Consider the following 27,773-nt stretch of genomic DNA (forward strand, 5'->3'; position numbering starts at 1 on the left):
GTTTTATTTACAATACACAAAAATACAAACTTATATACATTATACCAACACTGTGATATGCGATTGCTTGATCCAGAGCCATGAACTGAATGTAGAGCCTCACAATAACTATATAAACGCATGATTTGTGTTATTGAGTGGGAAAGCAACTGCATCCAGTGTTTGTGTCACAATAAACTGACAGTCTTACAGGAGAATTGGAGGACACATTAACATCATTTACAAACATCTCTGATGCTGTATACAGTATTTCAGCTTTATACTTGATATGCAGTTCACCAAAAACACTGTTGCACACCTGAATGAAGAGAAAAATTGCAATTTTCACACCAGCGGCATATTTGATTTTTAATGGGAATGAAAATGAGGCCGTGAGGGATTATTTTACAGTCTCTTCAGTGGCACGAACGGTATTAAGCTCCTATATAACATCTGATTTCACACAACTCATGTTGTCTGGAGTTCTTTGTATACTGAATGTCCTTGGACAGATATTTCATCAATGTTTTGTCCGTGGAACGATCCAAAAACACTTTAAACTGCAACACAGCCCATTGAAGAGACTGTAAATGAATCCCTCACAGCCTCGTTTTCATTCCCATTAAAAATGCCGCAAGTGTGAATAAGGTCAATTGTCACAGAATTGCAACAAAATCTATTTAATTTTAAAGGAATATTCCGGGTTCAATACAAGTTAAGCTCAAGCGACAGTATTTGTGGCATAATAGAAATAATTTACACTCATCCCTTGTTTATTTACAAAAATATGTGTTCCAGTGAGACACAATGGAAGTCAGTGGGGCCAATCCATAAACGTATAAAAAGTATAGACACAAGATGTGGATGTTATACATGTTAACTTGATTTTAGTGTGATAAAATCGCTTACTAACCCTATCAGGGTAAAGTTATAGTTTTACAACTACATTGCCACGACGACGTAACGCCGTAAACCCTGTAAGCAATTTTATTACGCTAAAATAATGTAGAACAGAGATCTTAACACATTAAAACCATGCTAACAAATGTAATGTTTACGTCTTGTGGCTATACTTTTGAAACAGTATTTTAATGTTTATGCACTGGCCCCATTGACTTCCATTGTGAGTGCCTCAGTGTGATAACGATTTTTTATTTAATCAACATTATGCCACAAATGCTGTCGATTGAGCTTAACTTGTTTTGAATGCCGAATGTTTCTTTAAAGAGCATGGTAGGAACAGCACGTACATGTAATAATTGAATATTAAAATGTACCCCACATTAAATATGTATATGTGCTCATTGCTTTCTCTGCTAAACTTTAAGGCATTTAGTGAGGACATTTTGTATCATTTTGTTCATCTTGTCGTTGCTTGTGAAATTTCAAAAGCTGCTCCACACATTCCTTGAGATAATGAAACTGTTACAGTCCAACATCCATTGATTCAATTAAACAAAATTCAACATTTTCTTCCACCGTCACTGAGCCACCAATCCTTCTGAAATCAGACACTCTCAACATTGGAAGTGACCCTTTGAGTGTGTTCAATCTTAAAGTGCCGTGTTACTGGACTTTGTTTTACAGTTCATCTCGTTCTTTGCAATCAGAGCACCATGGTGGGAATATGACGCAGCAGTGCGTGATGAGAAACGGGCGGCATTTGTGTTGGTGGAGGCGATAGCTGCCCAGCTTCAGAGTTTGAGCTGCTCGGTCTGTGTCTGGCACTCTTCTGGTGTGCCCGCAGGCCTGCCAGCTGCGAGTACGCGCTCTGGCAGACGTGGCATTTGTAGGGCCGCTCGCCGGTGTGCAGGCGGACATGGTTGCGGAGCGTGGAAGACTGGCTGAAACGACGGTTGCAGAAGCGGCAGACAAACGGTTTGTCCAGGGTGTGAATGCGCATGTGTGAGCGCAGGTTACTGCGGGAATTGAAGCCGCGGTGACAGATGACGCAGCGCATGCGACTTGCAGTTGATGACGAGGAAGATGAGGCCAGTGATGAAGGCGGGGCATCACACAAGTGCGAGTCGTCTGAGGGAGAGTGAGAAAGTCTGAGGTCAGAAAACACTGATTTGTGCTATTTCTATGTAGAAATAAAAAATTTTAATTTAATTAAATTAATAGACAATACTTAATATATTAATGGAATCATAGGTTACGGATTCTAAAAAAATACATTCAAATGGGAACGAATGTTGGTTTTGTAATTATTGATCATCTTACATTTCCCATGAATTAAAGATATTTATTTCATTATTTTTATTACAGTTGCTTAGGTAACAGCTGAATGGTTGTGCTTGATGAATACAGTTTAACGTACTACAGTACTGTGCAAAAGTTTCAGGCACTTATGAAAAATTTTGCATAGTGAGGATGTCTTCAAAAATAATGCCATAAATAGTTTTCATTTATCACTTAATCTCATACAAAGTCCAGTAAACATAAAAAAGCTAAATCAATATTCGGTGTGACCACCTTTGCCTTTAAAACAGCACCAATTCTCCTAGATACACCTGGACACAGTTTTTCTTGGTTGTTGGCAGATAGGATGTTCCAAGCTTCTTGGAGAATTCACCACAGTTCTTCTATCTGTTTAGGCTGTCTCAATTGCTTCTGTCTCTTTATGTAATCTCAGACTGACACGATGTTCACTGGGGGGCTTTGTGGGGGCCATGACATCTGTTGCAGGGCTCCCTGTTCTTCTATCTATTTAGGCTGTCTCAATTGCTTCTGTCTCTTTATGTAATCTCAGACTGACACTATGTTCAGTGGGGGGCTTTGTGGGGGTCATGACATCTGTTGCAGGGCTCCCTGTTCTTCTATCTATTTCGGCTGTCTCAATTGCTTCTGTCTCTTTATGTAATCTCAGACTGTCTCGATGTTTAGTGGGGGGCTCTGTGGGGGCCATGACATCTGTTGCAGGGCTCCCTGTTCTTCTATCTATTTCGGCTGTCTCAATTGCTTCTGTCTCTTTATGTAATCTCAGACTGTCTCGATGTTCAGTGGGGGGCTCTGTGGGGGCCATGACATCTGTTGCAGGGCTCCCTGTTCTTCTATCTATTTAGGCTGTCTCAATTGCTTCTGTCTCTTTATGTAATCTCAGACTGACACTATGTTCAGTGGGGGGGCTTTGTGGGGGCCATGACATCTGTTGCAGGGCCCCCTGTTCTTCTATCTATTTAGGCTGTCTCAATTGCTTCTGTCTCTTTATGTAATCTCAGACTGACACTATGTTCAGTGGGGGGGCTCTGTGGGGGCCATGACATCTGTTGCAGGGCTCCCTGTTCTTCTATCTATTTAGGCTGTCTCAATTGCTTCTGTCTCTTTATGTAATCTCAGACTGACACTATGTTCAGTGGGGGGCTTTGTGGGGGTCATGACATCTGTTGCAGGGCTCCCTGTTCTTCTATCTATTTCGGCTGTCTCAATTGCTTCTGTCTCTTTATGTAATCTCAGACTGTCTCGATGTTCAGTGGGGGGCTCTGTGGGGGCCATGACATCTGTTGCAGGGCTCCCTGTTCTTCTATCTATTTAGGCTGTCTCAATTGCTTCTGTCTCTTTATGTAATCTCAGACTGTCTCGATGTTCAGTGGGGGGCTCTGTGGGGGCCATGACATCTGTTGCAGGGTTCCCTGTTCTTCTATCTATTTAGGCTGTCTCAATTGCTTCTGTCTCTTTATGTAATCTCAGACTGACACTATGTTCAGTGGGGGGGCTTTGTGGGGGCCATGACATCTGTTGCAGGGCTCCCTGTTCTTCTATCTATTTAGGCTGTCTCAATTGCTTCTGTCTCTTTATGTAATCTCAGACTGACATGATGTTCAGTGGGGGCTCTCTGGGGGCCATGACATCTGTTGCAGGGCTCCTTGTTCTTCTATTCTAATCTTTTCTATTTGCAAAAGTAATGTTTGGGAGTCTAACATTTATATTTCCTATTGACACACTAAAGCTGAAGATATACATAACCATCTTAAGACAAATGCTTTTGTGAACCATCTTATGTGCCTAAGACTTTTGCACAGTACTGTAGATCAGGGGTTTTTTAACTTGGGGGTGCCCGGGGGTCCGTGGAAAATTTTAGTACTTTTAAAAAAAAATCACTACATTTTCATTCTGCTTTAAGACTGGTCGTGAATGAAAATTCTCTCATCATTTACTCACCCTCATGCCATCCCAGATGTGTATGATTTTCTTTCTTCTTCAGAACACAAATGAAGATTTTTAGAAGAATATTTAAGCTCTGTAGGTCCATACAATGCAAGTGAATGGTGACCAGAATTTTGAAGGTCCAAAAAGCACATAAAGACAGCATAAAATAATCCATACAACTCCAGTGGTTTAATCCATGTCTTCAGAAGTGATATGATAGGTGTGGGTGAGAAACAGATCAATAGTTAAGTCCTTTTTTACTATAAATCTGCACCTTTGTCCTAAAGGTGGCGATATGCACGAAGAATGTGAATAGGCCAAAAACAAAAGAAGAATGTGGTAGTGAAAGTGGAGATTTATAGTAAAAAAAAAAAAAAGGACTTAACTATTGATCTGTTTCTCTCCCACACCTATCATATTTCTTCAGAAGACATGGATTAAACCACCAGAGTCGTATGGATGACTTTTATGCTGCATTTATGTGCTTTTTTGGAGCTTCAAAGTTTTGGACCCTGTTGACTTGCATTGTATGGACCTACAGAGCTGAAATATTGTTCTAAAAATCTTCATTTGTGTTCTGCAGAAGAAAGAAAGTCTTCATGAGGGTGAGTAAATGATGACAGAATTTTCATTTTTATGTGAACTATCGCTTTGCGGCATTATTCTTTAAAGAGCTACTTTTGAACAATATTTATTGTGAAAAGCACTATACAAATTCATTTAAATTGATTTGACAATGTTTTTCATCAGATTCGTACATCTAACTGTACTGTAATATTAAGTAAAAAAAAAAAAAAAGATATGCTGTCAACATAAAAAAAAAAGTGTTTATTTTTCCAGATAATATATTAATAATTTCATCTTTATTACAATTTCAATATACTGTAAAAGCCAATCATTTAGTTGTTTTTATAAAATCAAGTGTACTCTTTTTGTCACACCGTACAAATGTGTCTTTATACATTAAAATATATAGCTGTTATATATACATTTTTATTTTAGGAAGCATTGATCATTTGGGGGGTCCTTGCCAATTTTGAACATCCCTGTACTATGTATAGTTTGTCTAATGTGTTCTCTCTCCAAACGTTACAAGTTTGATGCCTAGGAAGCTCGTTGTGGAGAGTGCCAAATACAATTCTCAGACTTAATTCTGTTGCAGTGGATCTCAAGACTGCATCACAACAGCAATCACACAACACTCCTGTAGAGGGCACATTTGCACAGGTATTTCAGAGATGCAATCTGCATTCTTTCCCCAGGCTCTTAAACGCTGAATAATTAAGCAATAAAGATCAGCTTAAGAAAGCATAATGAGGTTTATCTCTGAAATTGCCCTGATTTTTATCAGCTTAACATACAGGCACACCCACATGTTTGACACATTTACTTAGCTTAATGAAAACATAGCACAGACTTTTTATATAAAGCTAATTAGAATGACTTTAGACAAGGCAAGTCAGTCCACTCGGCGGTCATCTTTGTAATTAAAAACTAACATTATTCGTTTTATTTATGAATTGTTTTTCAAGCATATGTTCACAGATGTTGCCAGGTTGTCACATTTAGCTACAGTGACTTTTGGGGACATTTTGTCACTAAGGCCAAGTAAACACACTGGCATACATACCGCTTCTCTTTTTCTGGTGCTCATCCTCTGTGTCCGGAACACCAGGAATACCAAGGAAGGTATTTTGGGAATTTCCATACCAAACAAGCAGCTCCTGATCTGGTGGAATAGTCTGAAAATGCAAACATAAATGTTTGATTAACAGGTGACTGGGATCCTTTTAAATAGCATTAATATTTACCAGTTCTGTAATGTAAAATACATATACAGTGGGGTCCAAAAGTCCATACAATATTTTGCCATAGTCTAATTTAATAAACAAACAAACAAACAAAAAAATGTTTCATGGCAAATTATATTATCAACATAACAATTTGAGTGAAAGGTTGAAATTTGAGAATGTCTTAGTACTTTGCATGTCACTCGTTTGCTTTGATGAGCATGAACTGGCACGAACAAAACCTGATGATCATGCTATTTACTTTGTTTTCAAAATGTCAAAATCCTCAAACATTCATTTCCCATTTAATCCCAGATTTTCAATGTGGTCTCAGACTTTTGGACCCCACTGGAACATCACCAAATGAAGGTAATGAGGTGAAAAAGAAGGTCTTTTACCTCTAGAGCTTTGTAGAAGATGCTACTGCCAATCTGAACCACCTCCAGGTTTTGCTCCTGTTCATTTCTGGCACATTTAATGTACGTCATCCAACTGCGCTGGTCTTCCTGACTGGCATCAATGAAGCACCGGACTGTGCCATCCTCATTAAACACCTAAAAACACACACACAACACGTTTTTCGATGGAAAAGGACCAGTAATGATGATCTGAACAAGTGTAATTCTGTTGGCGTTAAACTGCTATCATTTCTATATATTAAAAGTGTTTTAATAATCTTAGATCTGGGATAATTAATCCCACGAAGCTGAAAACCCTATTCACACATACACACACACATCATACACACACCTCCCACATAAGGTTATTGTTCTTGCGCTGGTCCACATGCTCGGGGGAGATGACCCTCCCGGTGAAAGGGCCCATCTCAGTGCCGGCTTTGATCCAGGTTTTGGAGAAAATCCCCAGACCTTCTCCAGGGACTGAACTCTGGGCGATGATGACCTCACTTGGCAGAACCAGACTAGACAGCTTCTGAACCTCTGCAGGAGACCAACACCATGAACATGAATCAATTTGGCTTGTTTTGTTAAAAACATTCATATAGCATATTCTAACATTTTAAATGGCAGTAATATTGCTTGTTATAATAAAACAGAGTGAATATAATGACCTGTCTGTCAATGCACTCTTGTATAAATGAGTCATGCTTGCAATTCAATCTAATTTAATTTCAAGAATGAATCAACATGAGGAAATGCCCAAATATGTTTTTACTTGTTTGTGGTGTTTTTTGATTAAACCTTTCTGGTTGTCATATAAGATATTCTATCAAGTTTTTAAAGGAATATTCCAGGTTCAGTATAAGTTGAGTTCAATCGACAGCATTTCTGGCATAATGTTGATTACCACAAAAATTGATTTTGACTCGATTTTGCTTTTTTTTTTTTTTTTTTTTTTGCTTTTTTAAAAAAAGCAAAAATTGGGGTTACATTGAGGGACTTTCAATGGATATCAACGGAGGGTTTAAAGTCAGAAATGTGAAGCTTATAATTTTATAAAAGCACTTGCATTAATTCTAAGTTAAAACTGTGGGATATTTGAGCTGGTTTGGATTGTTGTTTTAACAGCAGACTACTAAATTACCAGGCAAACAGGGTTTATGGGATTATGTTGTCATGGCAATGAAGTTGTAAAGAAATTGTCTTTCCACAGATACAGTTAGTAAGTGATTTTCTCACAGTAAAATCATGTTAACACACATATTGTTTATGTCTTGTGGCTACTTTTATTTTAATGTTTACCCATTGACTTCCATTGGAAGTGTCTCACTGGAACACACATTTTTGTCTTTATTAAAGAAAAGGAGGGATGAGTTGAAATTATTTTTCTGGTAATCAACATTATGCCACAAATGCTATCGATTAAAGTTGTACTGAACAAGGAATATTCCTTTAAGATTGCTTGTTTTGTTCATGCTAGTAAAATGACTGAGATTGTTGATTATAAGCCTTTATAAAAATTAAGAGTATAGCCTATAAATACAGATTTTAAATATAATTAAACTGTAAGCATTTAAAGTTAAAAAAATTGTCTGAAATAAATTGCTTTTTTATTTTTATTATATATATATATATTTCATATGCTATTTATGTGTCCAGTATTACAATTAAATTGTACATTTTAATTTTTATAATAATAAAAAGCAACCTTTATAATGGCAGACACGTTTTATTATTTTCGTCACGAAATATGACCTCAGGATTAAAATGCGGTAAATGTCGGGGAGGGAAAGTGTTAAAAAGCGCATTCAAATTCGATTCAAAAGCCGAAAGAAAGACACTCGCATTTCGTGTCAAAATCAAAGAATTTTGAATGTGTTAAAAACAAAACGAACAACAAAAGCTGCTGGAGGAGAGGTGAAAAATACTCCATTCGTTCTGCCGGAGAGAGATATTCATGATTCTCCAGCGACTCATTCCAAATTCATTATCCGCTCAGGAACTTTGTAGCAATAAATGTGCGCTGAATGAAGCGATGGCTTGTTTAAAAGCACCAGGAATTTCGCAAACAAAAAAATGGAAAGGCGATTAGATGCTTGACATGCGGTGAATGGAGCGTTCACGGTGCGTTAATGGAGAGAAGCGGAGATGCCAAGAGAGGAAAGAGACCGTCCACGGATCCATGAATGCGGGATAAAGCTCGGAGAATGGGAATCTTTTCTTTGCCTTTCTCAGGTCAAGCACAAAGTTAACCAAATGCATTTAAAACCCCTCCTTCATTCAATCAGCAGCGGTAACACACCCCGCTAAATGCCGCTTTCAGCGCGTTAAACGGGTTCAATTGCGCAAAAGAAAAGAGACAAAGTGCGGGACGTCGGAGAACAGCAGCGCTAAAGACACTCGAGACCTTGAGAAGAAATTCCCAACAGTGGAGAGAGAGTTTATTCCCACTGACAGCGAGATTATAATCTGCCTCTTTTATTATCGTTCCCGGGACAGAACCGGCAACTAAATCACCCAATCAGGAAACACTTTACAATAAGATTATATTTCTTAACATTAACGAACTTACAATGAACAATAGTTTTTACAGTAGTCTACTTATTATTTTTATGTGAGTCCATAATGTATTAACTATTGTTCAGAAATACAACTTTTAATAATAAGAATTATATTGATATTAACATTAATCACGATTAATCAGAGTATGTTAACGAACGTTAACGAATACGACCTTATTATAAATGTTACCAATTATTCTTTAAAATTATTTGACTCAAAATTGAGGTCACAGAAATCCACCAACACCACCACCACCACCAACAACAAAAAAGCAATTTCCCCATAAATATACATATTTTAACAACGAAATTAAAAATACCGCACGAAGCGGCATTTTTAGGTAATTTACAATAAATCAATAAAAAGACGAGTTTATTTAGCCTGTTTTTAATTCTTACTAATATCTAAAATAGACCAAGTCCTTCCCTTTTCCACAACAAACCAAAAATAAAATTTAATCAACAATTTAACATTTTAAAATTAATATATTCTCTACAACTGAGTTGAATATATCATTTCGTTGTAAAGATTGTCAAAATCTAACACTAATATGATTTAATATAATATCATAAAAATTCTCACATTTCTACCTCTATTTTTAAATGTGTTTTTTATTTATTTATTTATTTAAAAATGTATATTATTTAATTATTTGCATAGCGCTTTTCACAACACTTTACTTTCAGTAACTCTTCGCCGAACAATTATAAATATATTTTATTACTGAGTTACATCTTTTCTTATATACATATAAATAGCCTATTTGGAAAGATTTGTAATATAAGGTATCGAACAATACTAATGTGATCAATAAAGTAGTCTAACATTCCAGCAGAAACGATCAGAAGTTGGTGTCTCACCTCCAGTGAAAGACTGCGCCAGAACTTCAGCGGTGAACGCGGTTTTGGGACTCAAGCTGCTGCTGTGATGTTGCTTGTCTTCATACAGATGCTCTCCGAGCACATTTCTCCACCGGCCGTACAGAAAACTGTGCAGAGTATCAGAGGTGATGATTTCACACAGCTGAGATCTGAACCTGGACTTCAGCAGGAGCGCCTCGGCGGGCAGAACCGAACCCATGATGACTGACAGACAGTGTGTTTCTCCAGATGATGTTGAGCTGAAACTGACCCGGTCTCTCTCAGCTGCACTTATATGAGTGTGTGGCTCTGAGCTTCCTCTGATTAGTTATTAATGACCCCCTGCCCCGCCCCTCCCCTATACACTTGTTTCCTTTGAAGAAACCCCCTCTTTAGGAGCCGCCCCCTCTCCAAGACACACCCAGTGAGAGATTGTGTGTGTGTGTCTCTTTGTGATAAACGAAGAGAGGGAGACAGATATGAAGGAGGTGAGACACACAGAGAGACAGACAGACAGAGATAATCTTAGATAAGTGCTTATAACACCTGTATAGAGGCTATTAACAAATCACAGGCTACAGTTATTTAACCAGCTGTTATTAACCCCAATCTCATGACATCTAATTATTCTGCATTTCACCCACTTTCCTTTGGTGCATTTTTCTTTTGTTGTTGTTGCTGTTGTTGTTGTTGTTGTCTAAAAATGTAATGATTACGAAACAAGTCATTTAACACTTGGTTTACAGTGGGTGACGAGTAATAAAGGTGTTAAACAATCACATTATAACATCTTTCAACACCATTTGAGTTTGCATGATGTGTTACAGACAGTGTTATGTGTGTAGCGTATATGACACAATGTACAGTACGTATATAATATTTAAAATACACCAAAACATGGCTGGATTAAAATGCATTTGTATATATACCCTTGTAGGGGAGAGCGGGGCTAGTTGTCACAGGGGTTATATCACAGTAAGGTTTGAAGTCAAAAGTCAAATTACACAAATTTTTTTATTTGTTTTTTCTCTAGCAAAACACCATGTTCAAAACCCTCTGAAATTCAAATATTTTGGTGAATTTTGTCCTCCAAACATGTTTTTGGGTAAATCCACACCGGCATACAGCTACGACACGAGTCAACGATGTAATGGAACGGTGGAATGAATAATACTTTTATATATAGGTCAGGTTGGGGCAAGTTGTCATGTGCTTTATTTGTTTAATGTTTGTTGGCTAAAACAATGGTTTGACATTTTTTTTAGATGTTACCTTTTCCACCTTTTGCAGTTTCATTCATTATTTTGTGCATCATAATTGTTAATGCTGATTGACATTTTCCTGAAAGCCTATATTAGGCTGTTTACAACAGGTTCCCATTGTGACAACATGCCCCACTATAGGGGTCAAAATGAACAAAAGTGAACTACCTTATTCTCTTTCTCTCAGGGAAAATACTCCAAAGTTTTTATGTGTCTGTACATAAACTGACTCAAGAATAAACCCACCCGGAGAAATATTTACAGCATGTGTGACAACTAGCCCCGGTCTCAAATATACCACATAATTGAATTCCGTGGCACATACATTATACTGTGTGGTGGTTAATATAATTTATTATTCTCTTGAGCTCCTGGACATTTTGTCACAAGCATAATACACTTTGTTCTATTGAAACTCAACAGATATTAATATTCATTGGTGTTTATATGAAACACAGCGTTTAGCCTTTCTTCTCTATTGTAAGGTTTTTGTCTTTGCTTTCATGGAGTGTTTGAAATGAGTATTTTCCCACTTTCGTCCAGCAGAGAAAACATCTTTATTCCATTTTCATCCGGCAGATTCTCTTTTCATATGATGTAAATCAATCTGTCATGCTGATCTGACATCCGTGCGCTCGATTACACTGGATACCACAGTCATAATGTGACACGCTTGAGGAGAAACGGTGATGCTGCTGCCCTCATTCATTCGCAAAAAAAGAGAAAAAAAAATCTCATCTGTGGGAATTTGCAAAAGAGCACAAATCTAGAGATTTGCAATGATCCACTTGTGGCATTAGATCAGAAGAACAGTGAATCCATTAGGTGCCAAAGAACAGTCCGGAAGAGAATAATATTAGACTTTGCCTTAATAAGCTTTAAAATGAGTCTGTAAAAAGCAAGGCTGAAATCTTCTCTAACTTTAAAGTCTCACCAATAACAATAGAGTAAATAGGAGGGCACTCACAACTGTTAGACAAATGCAAGACAGAGTTCAATACATAATTATTTAAATACATATTTGCTTGATCACTTCAATAAAACCTGAATGTATTTATTTAAAAAAAAAAAGCCATATGTAATTCTGATATGAGCTCTGGTTTTGTCTTTAGAATATAATATTGCCTATGCATGTTTATATACATTTTTTATTTTTATAGGAAAGTTTGTTGTGAAATAGGTAATCACCGTCCCTTAAAATTGTCTTATTTTCTAAGAATAATCTCAAGACCAGTATTCCCATTGTAAAGATGTCTTATCCACCTGGGAGACTTTGATATTTCCAATCATAAAGAGCCGAATGTGAATAGATCAGCGTGAGTGAGATTATATCTGCAGGAGTCTGAACCTCAGAGACAACAGCACAGAATTCATTATCAGTATTTTTATTATTCATTATAGAATTATAACAGTTACTCACCCTGATGTCACTTACTGACTAATTAATGAGCAATTAATAATGATATAATTGAGAGATTATCTTTGATATTTCTCCAGATTTCAGCTTTACTCTGGCATTTGTGAAAAAGCATACTCTATATACAGTGCTGTGAAAAGTATTTGCCCCCGTCCAGATTTCTTCTGTTTTTGTGTATATCTCACACTAAATTGTTTCAAAGATTCAAACAAAATCTGACATAATACAAAGGTAATCTGAGTAAACACAAAATACAGTTTTTAAATGATAATGTTATTTATTGAAGCAAAAAAGTTATCCAATACCAACTGGGCCTGTGTGAAAAAGTATTTGCCCCCTTAGTTGCTAAATCCCCAGATCTATGAAACTGCATTCATAATGGGGTTCAGCTGGACTAGACACACCCAGACCTGATTACTGCCAGCCCTGTTCAATCAAATCAACACCTGAATAGAACTTTTTCAGCAGCATGAAGTTGGCTAAAAGGTCTCACCCAGTAGCACACTATGCCAAGGTCGAAAGAAATTCCAGAAATGATGAGGAAAACGGTGATTGAAATACATCAGTCTGGGAAGGGTTACACAGCTATTTCAAAGGCTCTGGGACTCCAAAGAACCACAGTGAGAGCCATTATCTCCAAATGGAGAACACTTGGCACAGTAGTGAACCTTCCCAGAAGTGGCCGACCTTCCAAAATTCCTCCAAGAGCACAGCGACGACTCATCCAGGAAGTCACAAAAAAGCCAAGGACAACATCCAAGGAACTGCAGACCTCTCTCGCCTCACTAAAGGTCACTGTTCATGACTCCACTATCAGAAAGACACTGGACAAAAATGCCATCCATGGAAGAGTGGCGGGGCGGAAACCACTGCTAACCCAGAAGAACATTAAGGCTCGTCTGAATTTTGCCAAAACACACCTTGATGATCCTCAAACCTTTTGGGAGAATGTTCTGTGGACTGATGAGTCGAAAGTGGAACTGTTTGGAAGACAGGGGTCCCGTTACATCTGGCGTAAATCAAACACACTCATACCTACAGTCAAGCATGATGGTGGTAGTGTGATGGTGTGGGGATGCTTTGAGGGAATCATGAATTCTGCTCTCTACCAGAAAATCCTAAAGGAGAACATCCGGTCATCAGTCCATGAGTTGAAGCTCAAGCACAACTGGATTATGCAGCAAGACAATGATCCAAAGCATAGGAGTAAGTCCACCTCTGAATGCCTCAAAAGAAGCAAAATTAAAGTTTTGGAGTGGCCTAGTCAAAGTCCTGACTTGAACCTGATTGAGATGCTGTGGCAGGACCTTAAATGGGCAGTTCATGCTCGAAAACCCTCCAGTGTGTCTGAACTACAGCAGTTCTGAAAGAAGAGTGGGCTAAAATTCCCCCACAGTGTTGTAAAAGACTGATCTCCAGTTATCAGAAGCGTTTGTTGCAGTTGTTGCTGTTAAAGTTGGCACAACCAGCTATTAAGTTTAAGGGGGCAGTTAGTTTTTCACAGGGGTGATATAGGTGTTGGATAACTTTTTTGCGTCAATAAAAATATATATATTGTGTTGCATTTTGTGTGTACTCAGTTTGCCTTTGTTTTATGTAATAGCTCGTTTGAAGATCTAAAACAATTTAGTATGAAGAATACACAAAAACAGAAGAAATCCTTTTTCACAGCACTGTATATTTACTCACACTGAAGGAGTTTCTGCTTTCCTCCACTGGACAGTAAACATCACTTCTTCATGTTGGTTTCACAGGGGAACTTTATTTCAGTGTTCACAGCAGCTTATTAAAACACAACAAGATAAAAACATAAGAGGTGAATTTGTGAACAGACACCAGTTGGAGAGATTTGAGTCTGGACCCCATCAGGTGTGTATTCACTAAACATGTGTGAGATTAAAACCTCGAATCACAAGGACAGGGTACAATGGGGCTAAAGTCTCCACGGGGTAAAAGGCACATTTGATTTGATTTTCTCACAAAACACTAAATAGCAACGACTACCACAGCACTTTCCTAAACACCTGTTTGTCACTATACACTGCAAAATTTTCCTCTTCCATGAGCAGGGGCGGAGCCAGGTATTTTTCACAAGGGTGGCCGGGCAGGGGCCAGCGATCAGTCTGTGGTGGCACAGAAAGTTTTGGGCAGTACATGTTAAGTCTTGTGCCCAAAAATGGCAATTGCGAGTGGGGTGGCCAATCTTCAGTCCATGGTGGCCACGGACACCCCTGGCCACCCCCTAGCTCCGCCACTGTCCATGAGATATTTGCGTGTGGTGTCTATAGGTTCATTTTGAGGCAATTTGATCTTATATTTAAAAAAAACCATTTAATTAAAAAATTAAACGTTGTAAATGTATGTAGCTAATGAAAATCCCTAAAATTAACACATTTCTTTTGAGACAAAATACTTATCATTTTCAGTTTTAAGGTCATATCAAACATTTTTTGATAACTGTCCAATAATTGAAAGGATAGTATTTGGGTTAAAAAGCCCCCATGTTGAAGGGCTAAAGGCCCCTATTAAACACACTGTTTTTCTTAAAGTGGGGGAATACAGTAGATTTATTATGAAGAATGTTCAAAGTTGGCTCACATTGATTCATCCAATCATAATAGAGATTAGTTTGTTTATAGAATACTTGAGATGTAATAAAATGACATATGTGTTCAAAACTGTGGCGTAGCCAAGAGTGGGCCGGGGTGGGCCCACCCAGAATATCTGAGATTATTCTTTGACTTCAAATATATACTGTTTATTAAACTGTTTAAAAAAATGCATAAATTCTAATTTCTGAAATTGTGAAAGAACTGTTTGATATGCCACTTCTCTGTTGTTAAGGAAAATTCGATAAAAAAAAAAAACAAATTGGCCGAAAACTTGGCCCATCCTTATTTACTGAGTCCCAACCAAAAGTAATTTCCTGGCTACGGCCTCAGTTTGAAATGAACAGGAAATGGTTGACTTTTTTCTGAAGTAATTATTTTAAGCATCATCATCTTAATTTGATACTCCAAAAAGCATCTTGCTGTCTCAGTTATTTGCATTAGATGACAAATTTTGCACTATAACTATTCGTATCTACACGATATCACTTTAAACCACATAAGGGGCCTTTTACACCAAGTGAGTTTTAATCGAAACAACCTTCCGTTATTATTACTTTTCACATAAATAATTTTGCTCCAATATTCAATAAAAATAAAAATGTTTGACAAGCAACATTTCCTTAAGGGGTGCATTTAGCCCCAGTGTACCCTATAATAAATCAAACATTCTATAACATTTATTGCTCAAAAACATAAAAATATGGTTATGTGAATATAAATGAGTCAACACTTCAAACAATGTGCATGCACTAAAGATCTGACTGGAATTACACAATCTAATAATGTTAATGTTAATAATGAAACGTTGACTGCCACACCTGGAGTCGCGAGTTCGAATCCAGGGCGTGCTGAGTGACTCCAGCCAGGCTTCCTAAGCAACCAATTTGCCTGGTTGCTAGGGAGGGTAGAGTCACATGGGGTAACCTCTTCGTCGTCACTATAATGTGGTTCTCGCTCTCGGTGGGGCGTGTGGTGAGTTGTGCGTGGATGCCGCGGAGAATGGCGTGAAGCCTCCACATGCGCTATGTCTCCGTGGTAACGCGCTCAACAAGCCACGTGATAAGATGCGCGGATTGACGGTCTCAGACGCAGAGGCAACTGAGATTCATCCTCCGCCACCCGGATTGAGGCGAGTCACTACGCCACCACGAGGACTTAGAGCACAATGGGAATTGGACATTACAAATTGGGGAGGAAAGGGGAGAAAGTAATTAATGAAAGTTCAGCTAGGTGTATCGGTGCGTTCGAGTCATGTCTAAATCACTGTAATTACTCGAAGATCCTTCTTAGATCTGGGACCTTGGAAGATATTCTCTGGCAACACTTATAACGGCAAAAATGGCCTTTGTTTTTGATAACAGCAAATTATCACTACATCAATTAATTAATATGTTCTAGCAAAATGTTTAAGAACAAATCAAAAATGCTCCAGGCATAATAAAATGGTATGTCAAACAGAAATGTGTTCACTACCTTCAACTGTTGTGGCCTTTGCCATATTGGTACTTTTTACATGACGTCATGACTGTCAAGTCGGAGCTTTCAAAGAATTCAGAGTTTACAACTTGTAATTACGAATTCCACGAAGATGTGAACGCTTTTAAGTGGTCAGAATCTCGTAATCGTGGTAATTCCGACATCACGTGAATGTACCAAATGATTTCTGTGCCACCAAATGGAACTGAAAAATGTTTTCAAACAGCCCGCATCTGCCAGAAAAAACATAGTCCTGCCCCAAACTCACACTATTGGTTGAGCCGATGTTCCCCTCAAAATAGAGGAATTTTAATTGCACATTAGAGACCGTTTTTCTCAATGTGATATTTTAAAGGTGCACTCAGTAACTTTTGTCTTTGTATCATCTTGGACTTACACTGACACCTAGTGGTGGGGATGCAGCATAAAATCAATAGTTTTCAGTTTCAGATGCCATTGTAGAAATGTAGTATGCACAGTTAGCCATGATTACTTTAATCAATGAATGAAAGTGTCCAATAACAGGACGGTTACTGAGATAAATACTAAGCGAGTAGTATTCGGCTGGTCATGTGATTCTAACATGGCAGCCCCCATGAGGGGACCCTCTCCATGTAGAATAAAACAGCTTTTATAAGGTTACTGATATGACTGGAGTCTTCATTTAATGTAACCAAATTGGCCCGGTTGCTAGGGAGGGTAGAGTCACATGGGGTAACCTCCTCGTGGTCGTGATTAGTGGTTCTCGCTCTCAATGGGGCATGTGGTAAGTTGTGCGTGGATCGCGGAGAGTAGCATGAGCCTCCACATGCTGTGAGTCTCCGCGGTGTCATGCACAACGAGTCACGTGATAAAATGCACAGATTGACGGTCTCAGAAGTGGAGGCAACTAAGACTTGTCCTCCACCACACGGATTGAGGCGAGTAACCGCGCCACCACGAGGACCTACTAAGTAGTGGGAATTGGGCATTCCAAATTGGGGAGAATCATAATTTTTTTTATTAATACGAAATTTAACAGGTAACCAATGGGGAAGTCAATGGGGTCAATCTGTAAACGTTAAAATACTCACCGTTTCAAAAGTACAGACACAGCGTTAACATGATTTTAGTGATAAAATCACTTACTGACCTTTTCTGTGTAAAGTTATAGCCAATTTAACAACATGACGATGTAATGTCAACAAACCCTAAAACGACGGTAAAAATGACAACAAATGTAAACAACTTTACAGCTCACATAATGCATGAGTTTTAACAGAAATTGGGGAGGAGTGGTAGGGGGCAGTGGTAGCTCAGCGGTTAAGGCTCTGGGTTACTGATCAGAAGGTCAGGGGTTCAAGCCCCAGCACCACCAAGATGCCACTGTTGGGCCCTTGAGCAAGGCCCTTGACCCTATCTGCTCCAGGGGCGCCGTATCATGGCTGACCCTGCACTCTGACCCCAGCCTAGCTGGGATATGTGAAAAAGAAGAATTTCACTGTATATGTGCAAAATGTATAATGTGTGATAAATAAAGAAAATTATTATTATTAATTATTATAGAAGAATTAATGGAAGTGCTTTTATAAAATTATAAGCGTCACATTTCTGCCTTTAAACCCCCTAAAAATTGGCCCCCATTGACTTCCATTGGAAGTGTCTCACCGGAACCTCCAATTTTGCTATTTTTTTTTTTAAAGAAAAGGAGGGACGAGTCGAAATAAATTTTTATTCTAAACTGTCCCTGCTTTCATCCTCTTGGACCACATTCACTTAGCTACATTTACGCCTCTACTCCACACTAGAATGCCGTTTTCGTCCATCGAAAACAGTGTTTCGAAAACACTCCATTACCGCATCATTCGGGGGAACGCCATAAACGCTACGGTTTTATTTTTTCATGCTTCCCCTCCTTTCCCTACACAATTAACAGGAGATTTGGTTTCACTTTAAAACTGCACAATACCCTTTCTTCAGTCATTTATCAAAACCTGATGAAGGTTGACCGCCCGAATATTAGTCAACGAGTTGTTTGGTTCCGTTCATACAGCACAAATCAGCCGAACTCACTCGTTTGTCACTTGAGGTATAGTGTGCTACACTTGTTGAAAAAAATCAATTCTTCAGTTCATGTGGAATTCATAGCGAGAATAATTAGGAAATGCATGCATACAAATATATTTGATAGATTTTTATTTTTTTATTAGGCCTTTGTGCACACAGGACAGCATACTGCCCAAGTGCATCTTTTCTGTAAATTAACTCTACATTTTACCACATTTAACTTGCGTGCCATTTATTTCAGCTGTTAAAGATTATAAAGTACCATAGAAAATATAGATTTGTTCTATACACACACCAGAAATCATACAGGAGCAAAACAAGTGTATGAACAACCACCATGGATATTCAAAACGGTAATGTGTTCGAGAAATATCAAAAGACAAAAAGGACAACAGAAAGCAAATAAGAACACAAAAATAAGTAGTCTTTTGATATTTTTTAATACATGGTTACCTGTACACATGAGGAAGAAACACTAAAATTAAACATTTTGAAATTATAATATCCCTTTTCATTAAGCAATGAAGTTAATACTAGATCAATTTGTAACTAATCAATCATACATATATTAGATCACACAGAGTAGAAAGAAAAAAATATAATTAAAAAGTTACCGAATCGGACTGTACAGGAGTCCACAGTGTGTACTGGTTAGGGGGCTTCAGATAAACGGGGGTGGTACCAAATAAGACGCAACTTTGATCTTCCAATACAAAAAAACTACACTTAATTAATACACAGGTAGGCCCTTGGGCTTAGCAGTCTTGAATGCTTTAAAGATTAAGTTTAAAGAACATACATAAAACATCATCTGTACGCAAGATGCAACATCAAATTTCAAATTACACATTCACAATCTTTGACAAAATGCAGTATGAAAACAGAGAACAGAAAAACAGGGAGAGTTTTCCTGTAAAATGCAGGACAAAAAAAAGTCTTTGATTTAATTATATATATTTTTAAATAAAGTATTTAGTCAAGTATCTGAGCATACATACATAGTTTTACAAGATAGCAAAGGCAAAAAGAACAACAACAACCTAACAATATATATGCAAGAGACCACCCTTTCCCGTCAAATCACTGGAATAAAAAATTATCCGTTACATTTCCATATGTCTAAAAAAAATATCTCTAAGAACTACAAGCGTCTGTCAAAATATTAGAGAAGTCCATCTTTGTTTCAAAAATGAAATAAGATATTGCACCTTTGTTTTTAAACCAGAGTACAATAAAACGACACTGAAAAACAGAATACAAAGTACATGAGGAATTACATCAGGAACTGACTGCCAACATCACTCATTGAATTTTTGTGTAACAAAATAATATATTTTTCCGTAACAAAAACATCATCACAGTTTTTTAGCTCACTGAATTAAAATGCTTTATGAAAAAGAAAGAAAACATTTTGTACACATTCTTAAAACATTTCATGACAAACAAAACGATAACGTATTCAAGACTGCTAAGCCCACAATCATTTTATTGCAACAGAACTAGAAAAATAATAGATTATATTGCGCGATTGATGAAATGTTACAACTCCGGGGTTCGTTTTGGCGATAACATTGAATTCAAAAGGACGAATAGAAAACAAAACAATTCTGAAACAGTCCAAAAAGGATCCCGGAAATTGCCCATTCAAATAATGGAGTACACGAGTATTTAGTAACAATTTTGTCCTGATTTAGAAATAGTTCTCTCTGTCTCTCTCTCTCTCTCTCTTTTTTTTTTTTTTTTTTTAATCATACAAGTCATTCTACAGCTAGTGTTTCTCACTAAGAAAAAAAGTCAAAGTCTTCAAGGCGTTGCAAATCTAGAAACCTCTGTTACAAAAGGTCTGTTTCCTCCTCGCAGTGATTCAAAAATCTTCAACTAAAGGGTCTGTGGTCGCCGCTTTAATGATCCTACGGGACACAGGAACACAAAAGGTTACGATCATAAGGATAATTAAGCAATAAGACAACAGGCAGAGTGACTAATTATGTTCAAAATACAGCATAGCTTCAAGTGCCTGCTGCTTACATAAACTGTTACATCACAATAATAACAATAAAGACTATACAAATGTAAATTCATCGTCATCCTTCCGCTAACATATAAACTTAGGTTAATAGTGCAGTGATGGGTAGATTACTTCTGAAATGTAATCTGTGTGTACTGATTACAAATTACACGACTGAATTTGCAATCAGTAATGTAATATTTTATATTACTGACACTTTTAGGTAATCTAATCCAATTATTTTTGGATTACAATTTGCATGCTTTGCTAAATTTAATCATTAATTTTACATGCATTAAGTACCAATTCACACTTCTTCCATTAAGCTTGTGCGACCGTGTCCACATGCGTGGACGTTGTATTTTGGCTTCGCTATATGCAACGCATCATTTAAATGAATTAAAACTGACTGAATATGGTTCACAAGACTCTGGTGCACCGAGTCACGTGACACAACAGCATGACGTTGATTTCTGTGAAGCACTCCAACGGGTGCAGTGCCAACAAAAGTGCCTCTGGTAGGAGTGGTGGTGGCATAATGGACTAAAGCACTGAACTGGTAATCAGAAGGTTGCTGGTTCAATCCCCACAGCCACCACCATTGTGTCCTTGAGCAAGACACTTAACTCCAGGTTGCTCCAGGGGGATTGTCCCTGTAATAAGTGCACTGTAAGTCGCTTTGGATAAAAGCGTCTGCCAAATGCATAAATGTAAATGTAAGAATCCTCTTTATGTTTTTTCACTGAAACCTGTTTGGTTGTAAAGAGTAGAGTCTCTAGTTTCATTTGATATGCTGCTTTAAAAAAATCTGTTTTTTTTGCAAGTCAGCACGCTGATAAACATGATGTCCACATATGTGGAAAATGGGACCTTCTTCCCTCAAAAGTTGAAAATCATGTTAGTTATTTTAAATAATTTTCAACATTAACACGTCTGTGGGTCATTGCTTCATTTTAATGTATAGTGCATTCAGAAAGTATTCAGACCCCTTCATTTATTTCACATTTTGTTATGTTGCAGCCTTATGTTAAAATGCTTTATTATTTTTTCACATCAATCTACACTCCATATCCCATAATGACAAAGCAAAAACTCGCAAGTCACAAGTTTGAATCCAGGGTGTGCCGAGTGACTCCAGTCAGGTCTCCTAATCAACCAAATTGGCCCGGTTGCTAGGGAGGGCCGAGTCACATGGGGTAACCTCCTCGTGGTCGCTATAATGTGGTTCGTTCTCGTGGGGCGCGTGGTGAGTCGTGTGTGGATGCCGCGGAGAATAGCGTGAAGCCTCCACACGCGCTAGGTCTCCGCGGTAACGTGCTCAACAAACCACGTGATAAAATGCGCGGATTGACGGTCTCGGATGCGGAGATTCGTCCTCCACCACCCGGATTGGGGCGAGTCACTACACCACCATGAGGACTTAGCGCACTGGGAATTGGGCATTCCAAATTGGGAGAAAAAAATAAAAATAATAATAATAATAATATATATATATATATATATATATATATATATATATATATATATATATATATATATATTAATAGTGCTCAAAAGTTTGCATACCCTGGCAGAAATTGTGAAATTTTCCACAAAAAAAAAAAAAAAACTGGCTGATTTCTGTTATCATTATGATTTAAAAAGGAGCCAAACAACTATGTGATAATAAATGGCTTCATATGATCACTATCCTTAAATATAAGACAGTTTTTTTGCATGATCAGTCATATTTTCAAAATCAATGCCAAAATTTCACAATTTCTGCCAGGGTGTGCAGACTTATGACATAAGTATTCAGACTAGGGGTGTAACGGTTCTTTGGGGAGGAAAAAAAAGAAAAAAAAGAAAAAAAACATACGGTTCGCCACACACGGTTCGGTAAGCATTGGCACCGCGCGGTTCACTTTGAGTTTACTGACGCATCTGGAGCACAAGGTTTTGCGAAGAAAATAAAGCGTCAAATAGACACGCACAGTTACAACCTCCGCTAATGAACCTGAATGGATTTCAGATTCACTCATTGCTAATTCGGACAGGCATAAAACAATAACTAAAGAGATTGTGGTGTTCATTGCAAACGATATGTTTCCCTATTCCGCTGACGAAGATGTGTGATTTCCGTGTATGATTAAAACTCTTGAGCCGCATCACAACATCCCTCCTATCCATTTTAATAGCAAAGTTCCTTCTATAGTGATGTAGGCCTACAGCTTCTGAATATTGAATATATGTGCAGTAGAGTTTGAAATGCATTTTGTGTCAATGCATGTAACGTAATAGTTACTGCAACACAATGATTTTTATTTAATGGCAAACCTGCTGAAGTGTTTGTTACCAAACAGAGTATTCTTTCTTTGGATTTGGCAGTAATATTTTTTTTCTGAAAATGGCCAATACCGAACAGTACCGAAACCCTAAAACCTTAATACAAACCGAACCTTGAGAAATTTGAACCGTTACACCCCTAATTCAGACCCTTTGCTATGAAACTTGAAATTTAGCTCAGGTGCACCCCATTTCTCTGGATCATCTTTGAGATGTTTCTACACTTTGATTGGAGTCCACCTGTGGCAAATTCAATTGATTGGATATGATTTGGAAAGTCACACACCTGTCTATATAAGGTCATACAGCTGAAAATGCATATCAGAGCAAAACCCAAGTCATGATGTCAAAGAAATGCCTGCAGAGCTCAGAGACAGGATTGTGTCTAGGCTAAAAAACAATTTCGGCTGCATTGAAGGTTCCCAAGAGCACAGTGGCCTCCATAATTCTTAAACGGAAGTTTGGAACAACCAGGACTCTTCTTAGAGCTGGCCGCCTGACCAAACTGAGCAATTGGGGGAGAAGGGCCTTGATAAGAGAGGTGACCAAGAACCCGATGGTCACTCTAGTTGAGCTGCAGAGATCATGTGTGGAGATGGAAGAAACTTGCAGAAGGACAACCATCACTGCAACACTCCACCGATCTGGGATTTATGACAGAGTGGCCAGACGGAAGCCTCCCCTCAGTGCAAGACACAAAAAAAAAAAAAGCATCTAAAGGACTCTGAGAAACAAGATTCTGATGAAACGAAGGCTGAACTGTTTGGCCTCAATTCCAAGTGTCATGTCTGGAGGAAACCAGGCACCACTCATCACCTGCGCAATACCATCCCAATGGTCGCATCATGCTGTGGGGGTGTTTTTCAGTGGCAGGGACTGGGGGACTGGTCAGGGTTAAAGGAAAGCTGAACGCAGCAAAATACAGAGATATCCTTAATGAAAACTTGGTCCAGAGCACTCATGACCTCAGACTGGGCCGAAGGTTCACCTTCCAACAGGACAATGACCCTAAACACACAGCCAAGACAACTCAAGTGTCCAGCCAGAGCCCAGACTTGAACCCAATCGGACATCTCTGGACAGAACTGAAAATAGCTGAAAATGTTCACCGACGGTCCCCATCCAACCTGACAGAGCTTGAGAGGATCTGCAGAGAAGAATGGCAGAAAATCCCCAAGTGTGCAAAGCTTGCTGCATCATACCCAAAAAGACTTGAGGCTGTAATCGATGCCAAAGGTGCTACAAGTTCTGAGTTAAGGGTCTGAATACTTATGTCAATGTGATATTTCAGTTTTTAAGTTATCAAAAATCTGGTTTTTGCTTTGTCATTATGGGGTATGGAGTGTAGACTGATGTGAAAAAATGAAGGTGTCTGAATACTTTCTGAATGAAAAAAAAATCCTCAATATCGATGATAAACTTCTGAGTAATTTTCCAATATTTAGCCTATGTTCTACAGCTAGACCAGTGTTTCTCAACTGGTAGGTCGCGACCGAAAAGTGGGTTGCAGGTCTATTCGGACTGGGTCACTGATAGGCACATGGTTCTCCCGTAATTAAAAAAAATAAAATAAAATGTAGGGCTGCAGATGCAAATTTTATGAAACGCGATAAAGGCTTCTCTTCTTCAATGAAAATGGTATTTATCTGAAAAAAAATCCTCAATATCAATGATAAACTTTTGAGTAATGTTTCGATATTTAGCCTATGTTCTACTTCTAGACGATCAGGTGCGTGTCGCTTAAAACCCAAGCAGTGCAGGACATGTATATTTTGTTATAAATATTGATATTGACTATATCGCCCTGCCCTAATTGAAAACACTTGTGGAAATAAGGCCCGTGTGTGTGTGTGTGTGTGTGTGTGTGTGTGTTTACCGGAAGGCCGGGAGCCTGCGTTTGTCCCTGGCCATAATACGCCCCCTGCTGTCTGTAATACTCCACCCAGGCGGCGCTGTAGTCTGGAGGAGAACTCTGCTGAGAGCCAGGACCGGCCGCTTGAGCTAAAGACAGCAAGAGAAAGAGCGAAGAGTAAGGGTGTGTCAACCAATTTCGAGCTAAGTTTGGCTAAAAACAAATGAACAGATGTGCTTACTCTGTTTCTTGTAATACTCCTCCCATGCTTTGCTGTAATCCGGCCCGCTGCTCTGGCCCTGGTTCTGTTGACCTGCACAGACCATGAACCAAACTTAGAGATTAAAGAATGATACTAAACCATGAGGCAGGGTTAGGGTTAGGTTATGGTTAGTTAAAAACTGAACCAAATGATACCTATACTGTAGGTGCAAGAAGCCATTATGGGCTCAGCACACCTGTGGGAAGCAAGCCGTAACACAGGAAAAAAGGTTAAAAAGTTGTCCAGTAGGTATGTAAAATTTTGAACCGTTGGTGGCGCTAGAGGGTTTGAGAGAACAACCCCAAAATGGAAGACATGAATGGTCACACCAACTCCAATCAGTGTGCCAAATTTAACAACTTTTTACCATACGGGTCTAGAGGCTGCCAGAGACTCCCAGCCAGCGGAAACTGAAGAATAAGATAACTAAAGGCTAGGGTATACTTAGTTTTTTTTGTGCGTCATTCCGTATCTTGCAGTCGATCGCTCTTCCTTTCAAAGAATAATTTTATGCTAGCAAGCCCATATGGATGCATTTGACACGTGCAAAACAACTGCATTGTGACACTCTTTAACCCTTGTGTTGTGTTCATTTTGTGTTCCTGGTCAAACATTATGCGACTCCAATCGATCAATGAATGACTTCTGAAGCAAATCGATATGTTTGTGTAAAAAAATAAATCGATAATCAAAACGTTATTCACTTTTAAAAAGCGCTTCCTGCCAGCAGTTGATGCATCACGTAGCTATCGCGTGACGCATGCGCTTCAGCGAGTTCACGCGAGAATTCAGAGCGGCGCTTATTTACAACAGAACAAACAAACAAACATCACAAGAAAGTTTAGCAATTTCAAACAGCATCAGAGCCCTGGACGGAAGCGCCGATTTAAAGTTAAAAACATTTTAATTATCGACTTGTTTCTTACATAAACCAATCGATTAGCTTCAGAAGACATTCATTGATCGACTGGAGTTGTGTGGATTACTTTTATGCTGCCTAAATGTGACTTTTGGACAGTCAAAGTGCTGGCACCCATTTACTTGCATTATAAGGACCTGACAGAGCTCCATCTTCATCTAAAAATCTTCATTTGTGTACTGCTGATGAAAGACAGTCGTACACATCTGGGATGGCATCAGGGTGTGATGAGAGAATTTTTCATTTTTGGTTGAACTATTCCTTTAAATAATGCTTTTTAATTTGCTGACAAATTATAACCATTTCATTCTCATCATTTGCAAATTTGTTTTCACAACAATTATATTCATTAGTTAGTAAAACCATAAAAAAAGATGAGATAGTCATGTGTTACAGTTGAAGTCAGAAGTTTACATACACTTAGGTTGATGTCATTAAGACTCATTTTTTAACCACTCTACAGATTTCATATTGGCAAACTATAGTTTTGGCAAGTCGTTTAGGACATCTACTTTGTGCATGACACGAGTAATTTTTCCAACAATTGTTTACAGACAGATTGGTTCACTTTTAATTGACTATATCACAATTCCAGTGGATCAGAAGTTTACATACACTAAGTTAACTGTGCCTTTAAGCAGCTTGGAAAATTCCAGAAATTATGTCAAGCCTTTAGACAATTAGCCAATTAGCTTCTGATAGGAGGTGTACTGAATTGGGGGTGTTCCTGTGGATGTATTTTAAGGTCTACCTTCAAACTCAGTGCCTCTTTGCTTGACATCATGGGAAAATCAAAAGAAATCAGCCGAGATCTCAGAAAAAACAATTGTGGACCTCCACAAGTCTGGTTCATCCTTGGGAGCAATTTCCAAATGCCTGAAAGTACCACGTTCATCTGTGCAAACAATAGTACGCAAGTATAAACACCATGGGACCACACAGCCATCATACCGCTCAGGAAGGAGACGCATTCTGTCTCCTAGAGATGAATGTGAAGTGCGAAAAGTGCAAATCAATCCCAGAACTACAGCAAAGGACCTTGTGAAGATGCTGGAGGAAACAGGTGGACAAGTATCTATATCTACAGTAAAACGAGCCTATATCGACATAACCTGAAAGGCTGCTCAGCAAGGAAGAAGCCACTGCTCCAAAACCACCATAGAAATGCCAGACTACAGTTTGCAAGTGCACATGAGGACAAAGAACTTTTTGGAGAAATTTCCTCTGGTCTAATGAAACACAAATTGAACTGTTTGGCCATAATGACCATCGTTATGTTTGGAGGAAAAAGGGTGAGCCTTGCAAGCCGAAGAACACCATCCCAACGTGAAGCATGGGGGTGGCAGCATCATGTTGTGGGGGTGTTTTGCTGCAGGAGGGACTGGTGCACTTCACAAAATAGATGGCATCATGAGGAAGGAAAATTATGTGGATATATTGAAGTGACATCTCAAGATATCAGCCAGGAAGTTAAAGCTCAGTCACAAATGGGTCTTCCAAATGGACAATGACCCCAAGCATACCTCCAAAGTTGTGGCAAAATGGCTTAAGGACAACAAAGGTATTGGAGTGGTCACCACAAAGCCCTAACCTCAATCCGATAGAAAATTTGTGGGCAGAACTTAAAAAGTGTGTGTGAGCAAGGAGGCCTACAAACCTGACTCAGTTACACCAGTTGTGTCTGGAGGAATGGGCCAAAATTCCAGCAACTTATTGTGGGAAGCTTGTGGAAGGATACCCAAAACATTTGACCCAAGTTAAACAATTTAAAGGCAATGCTACCAAATACTAACAAAGTGTATGTAAACTTCTGACCCACTGGGAATGTGATGAATGATATATTTCGGCTTTTA

At 38.5% G+C, this 27,773-nt stretch overlaps 2 protein-coding genes across 3 annotated transcripts in view; both read right to left on the reverse strand.

The window, feature by feature from the left end:
- Nucleotides 1-1,192: 1,192 nt before the first annotated feature.
- Nucleotides 1,193-9,961, reverse strand: LOC127440037 (PR domain zinc finger protein 12-like). Its single transcript, XM_051696413.1, has 5 exons — nucleotides 9,742-9,961; nucleotides 6,669-6,859; nucleotides 6,317-6,472; nucleotides 5,759-5,870; nucleotides 1,193-2,010 (listed from the first exon to the last, which is right to left on the reverse strand). The coding sequence occupies exons 1-5, from the start codon at nucleotides 9,959-9,961 to the stop codon at nucleotides 1,586-1,588; spliced, it is 1,104 nt and encodes a 367-aa protein (XP_051552373.1). The 3' UTR covers nucleotides 1,193-1,585.
- Nucleotides 9,962-18,711: 8,750 nt separating this feature from the next.
- The window catches only part of LOC127440019 (far upstream element-binding protein 3-like), a 58,605-nt gene continuing 49,543 nt past the window's right edge, over nucleotides 18,712-27,773 (reverse strand). For both annotated transcript variants that reach the window (XM_051696384.1, XM_051696385.1), the window contains 3 exons: nucleotides 24,981-25,052; nucleotides 24,764-24,888; nucleotides 18,712-20,464 (listed from right to left, as the gene is read on the reverse strand). In XM_051696384.1, coding sequence (XP_051552344.1) covers nucleotides 20,456-20,464; nucleotides 24,764-24,888; nucleotides 24,981-25,052 — 206 coding nt within the window. In that variant the 3' untranslated portion in view covers nucleotides 18,712-20,455. The remainder of the gene's footprint in view (nucleotides 20,465-24,763; nucleotides 24,889-24,980; nucleotides 25,053-27,773) is intronic.

This window comes from Myxocyprinus asiaticus, chromosome 4, assembly GCF_019703515.2.
Source record: "Myxocyprinus asiaticus isolate MX2 ecotype Aquarium Trade chromosome 4, UBuf_Myxa_2, whole genome shotgun sequence".
In the NCBI taxonomy this organism is placed as follows: Eukaryota; Metazoa; Chordata; class Actinopteri; order Cypriniformes; family Catostomidae; genus Myxocyprinus; species Myxocyprinus asiaticus.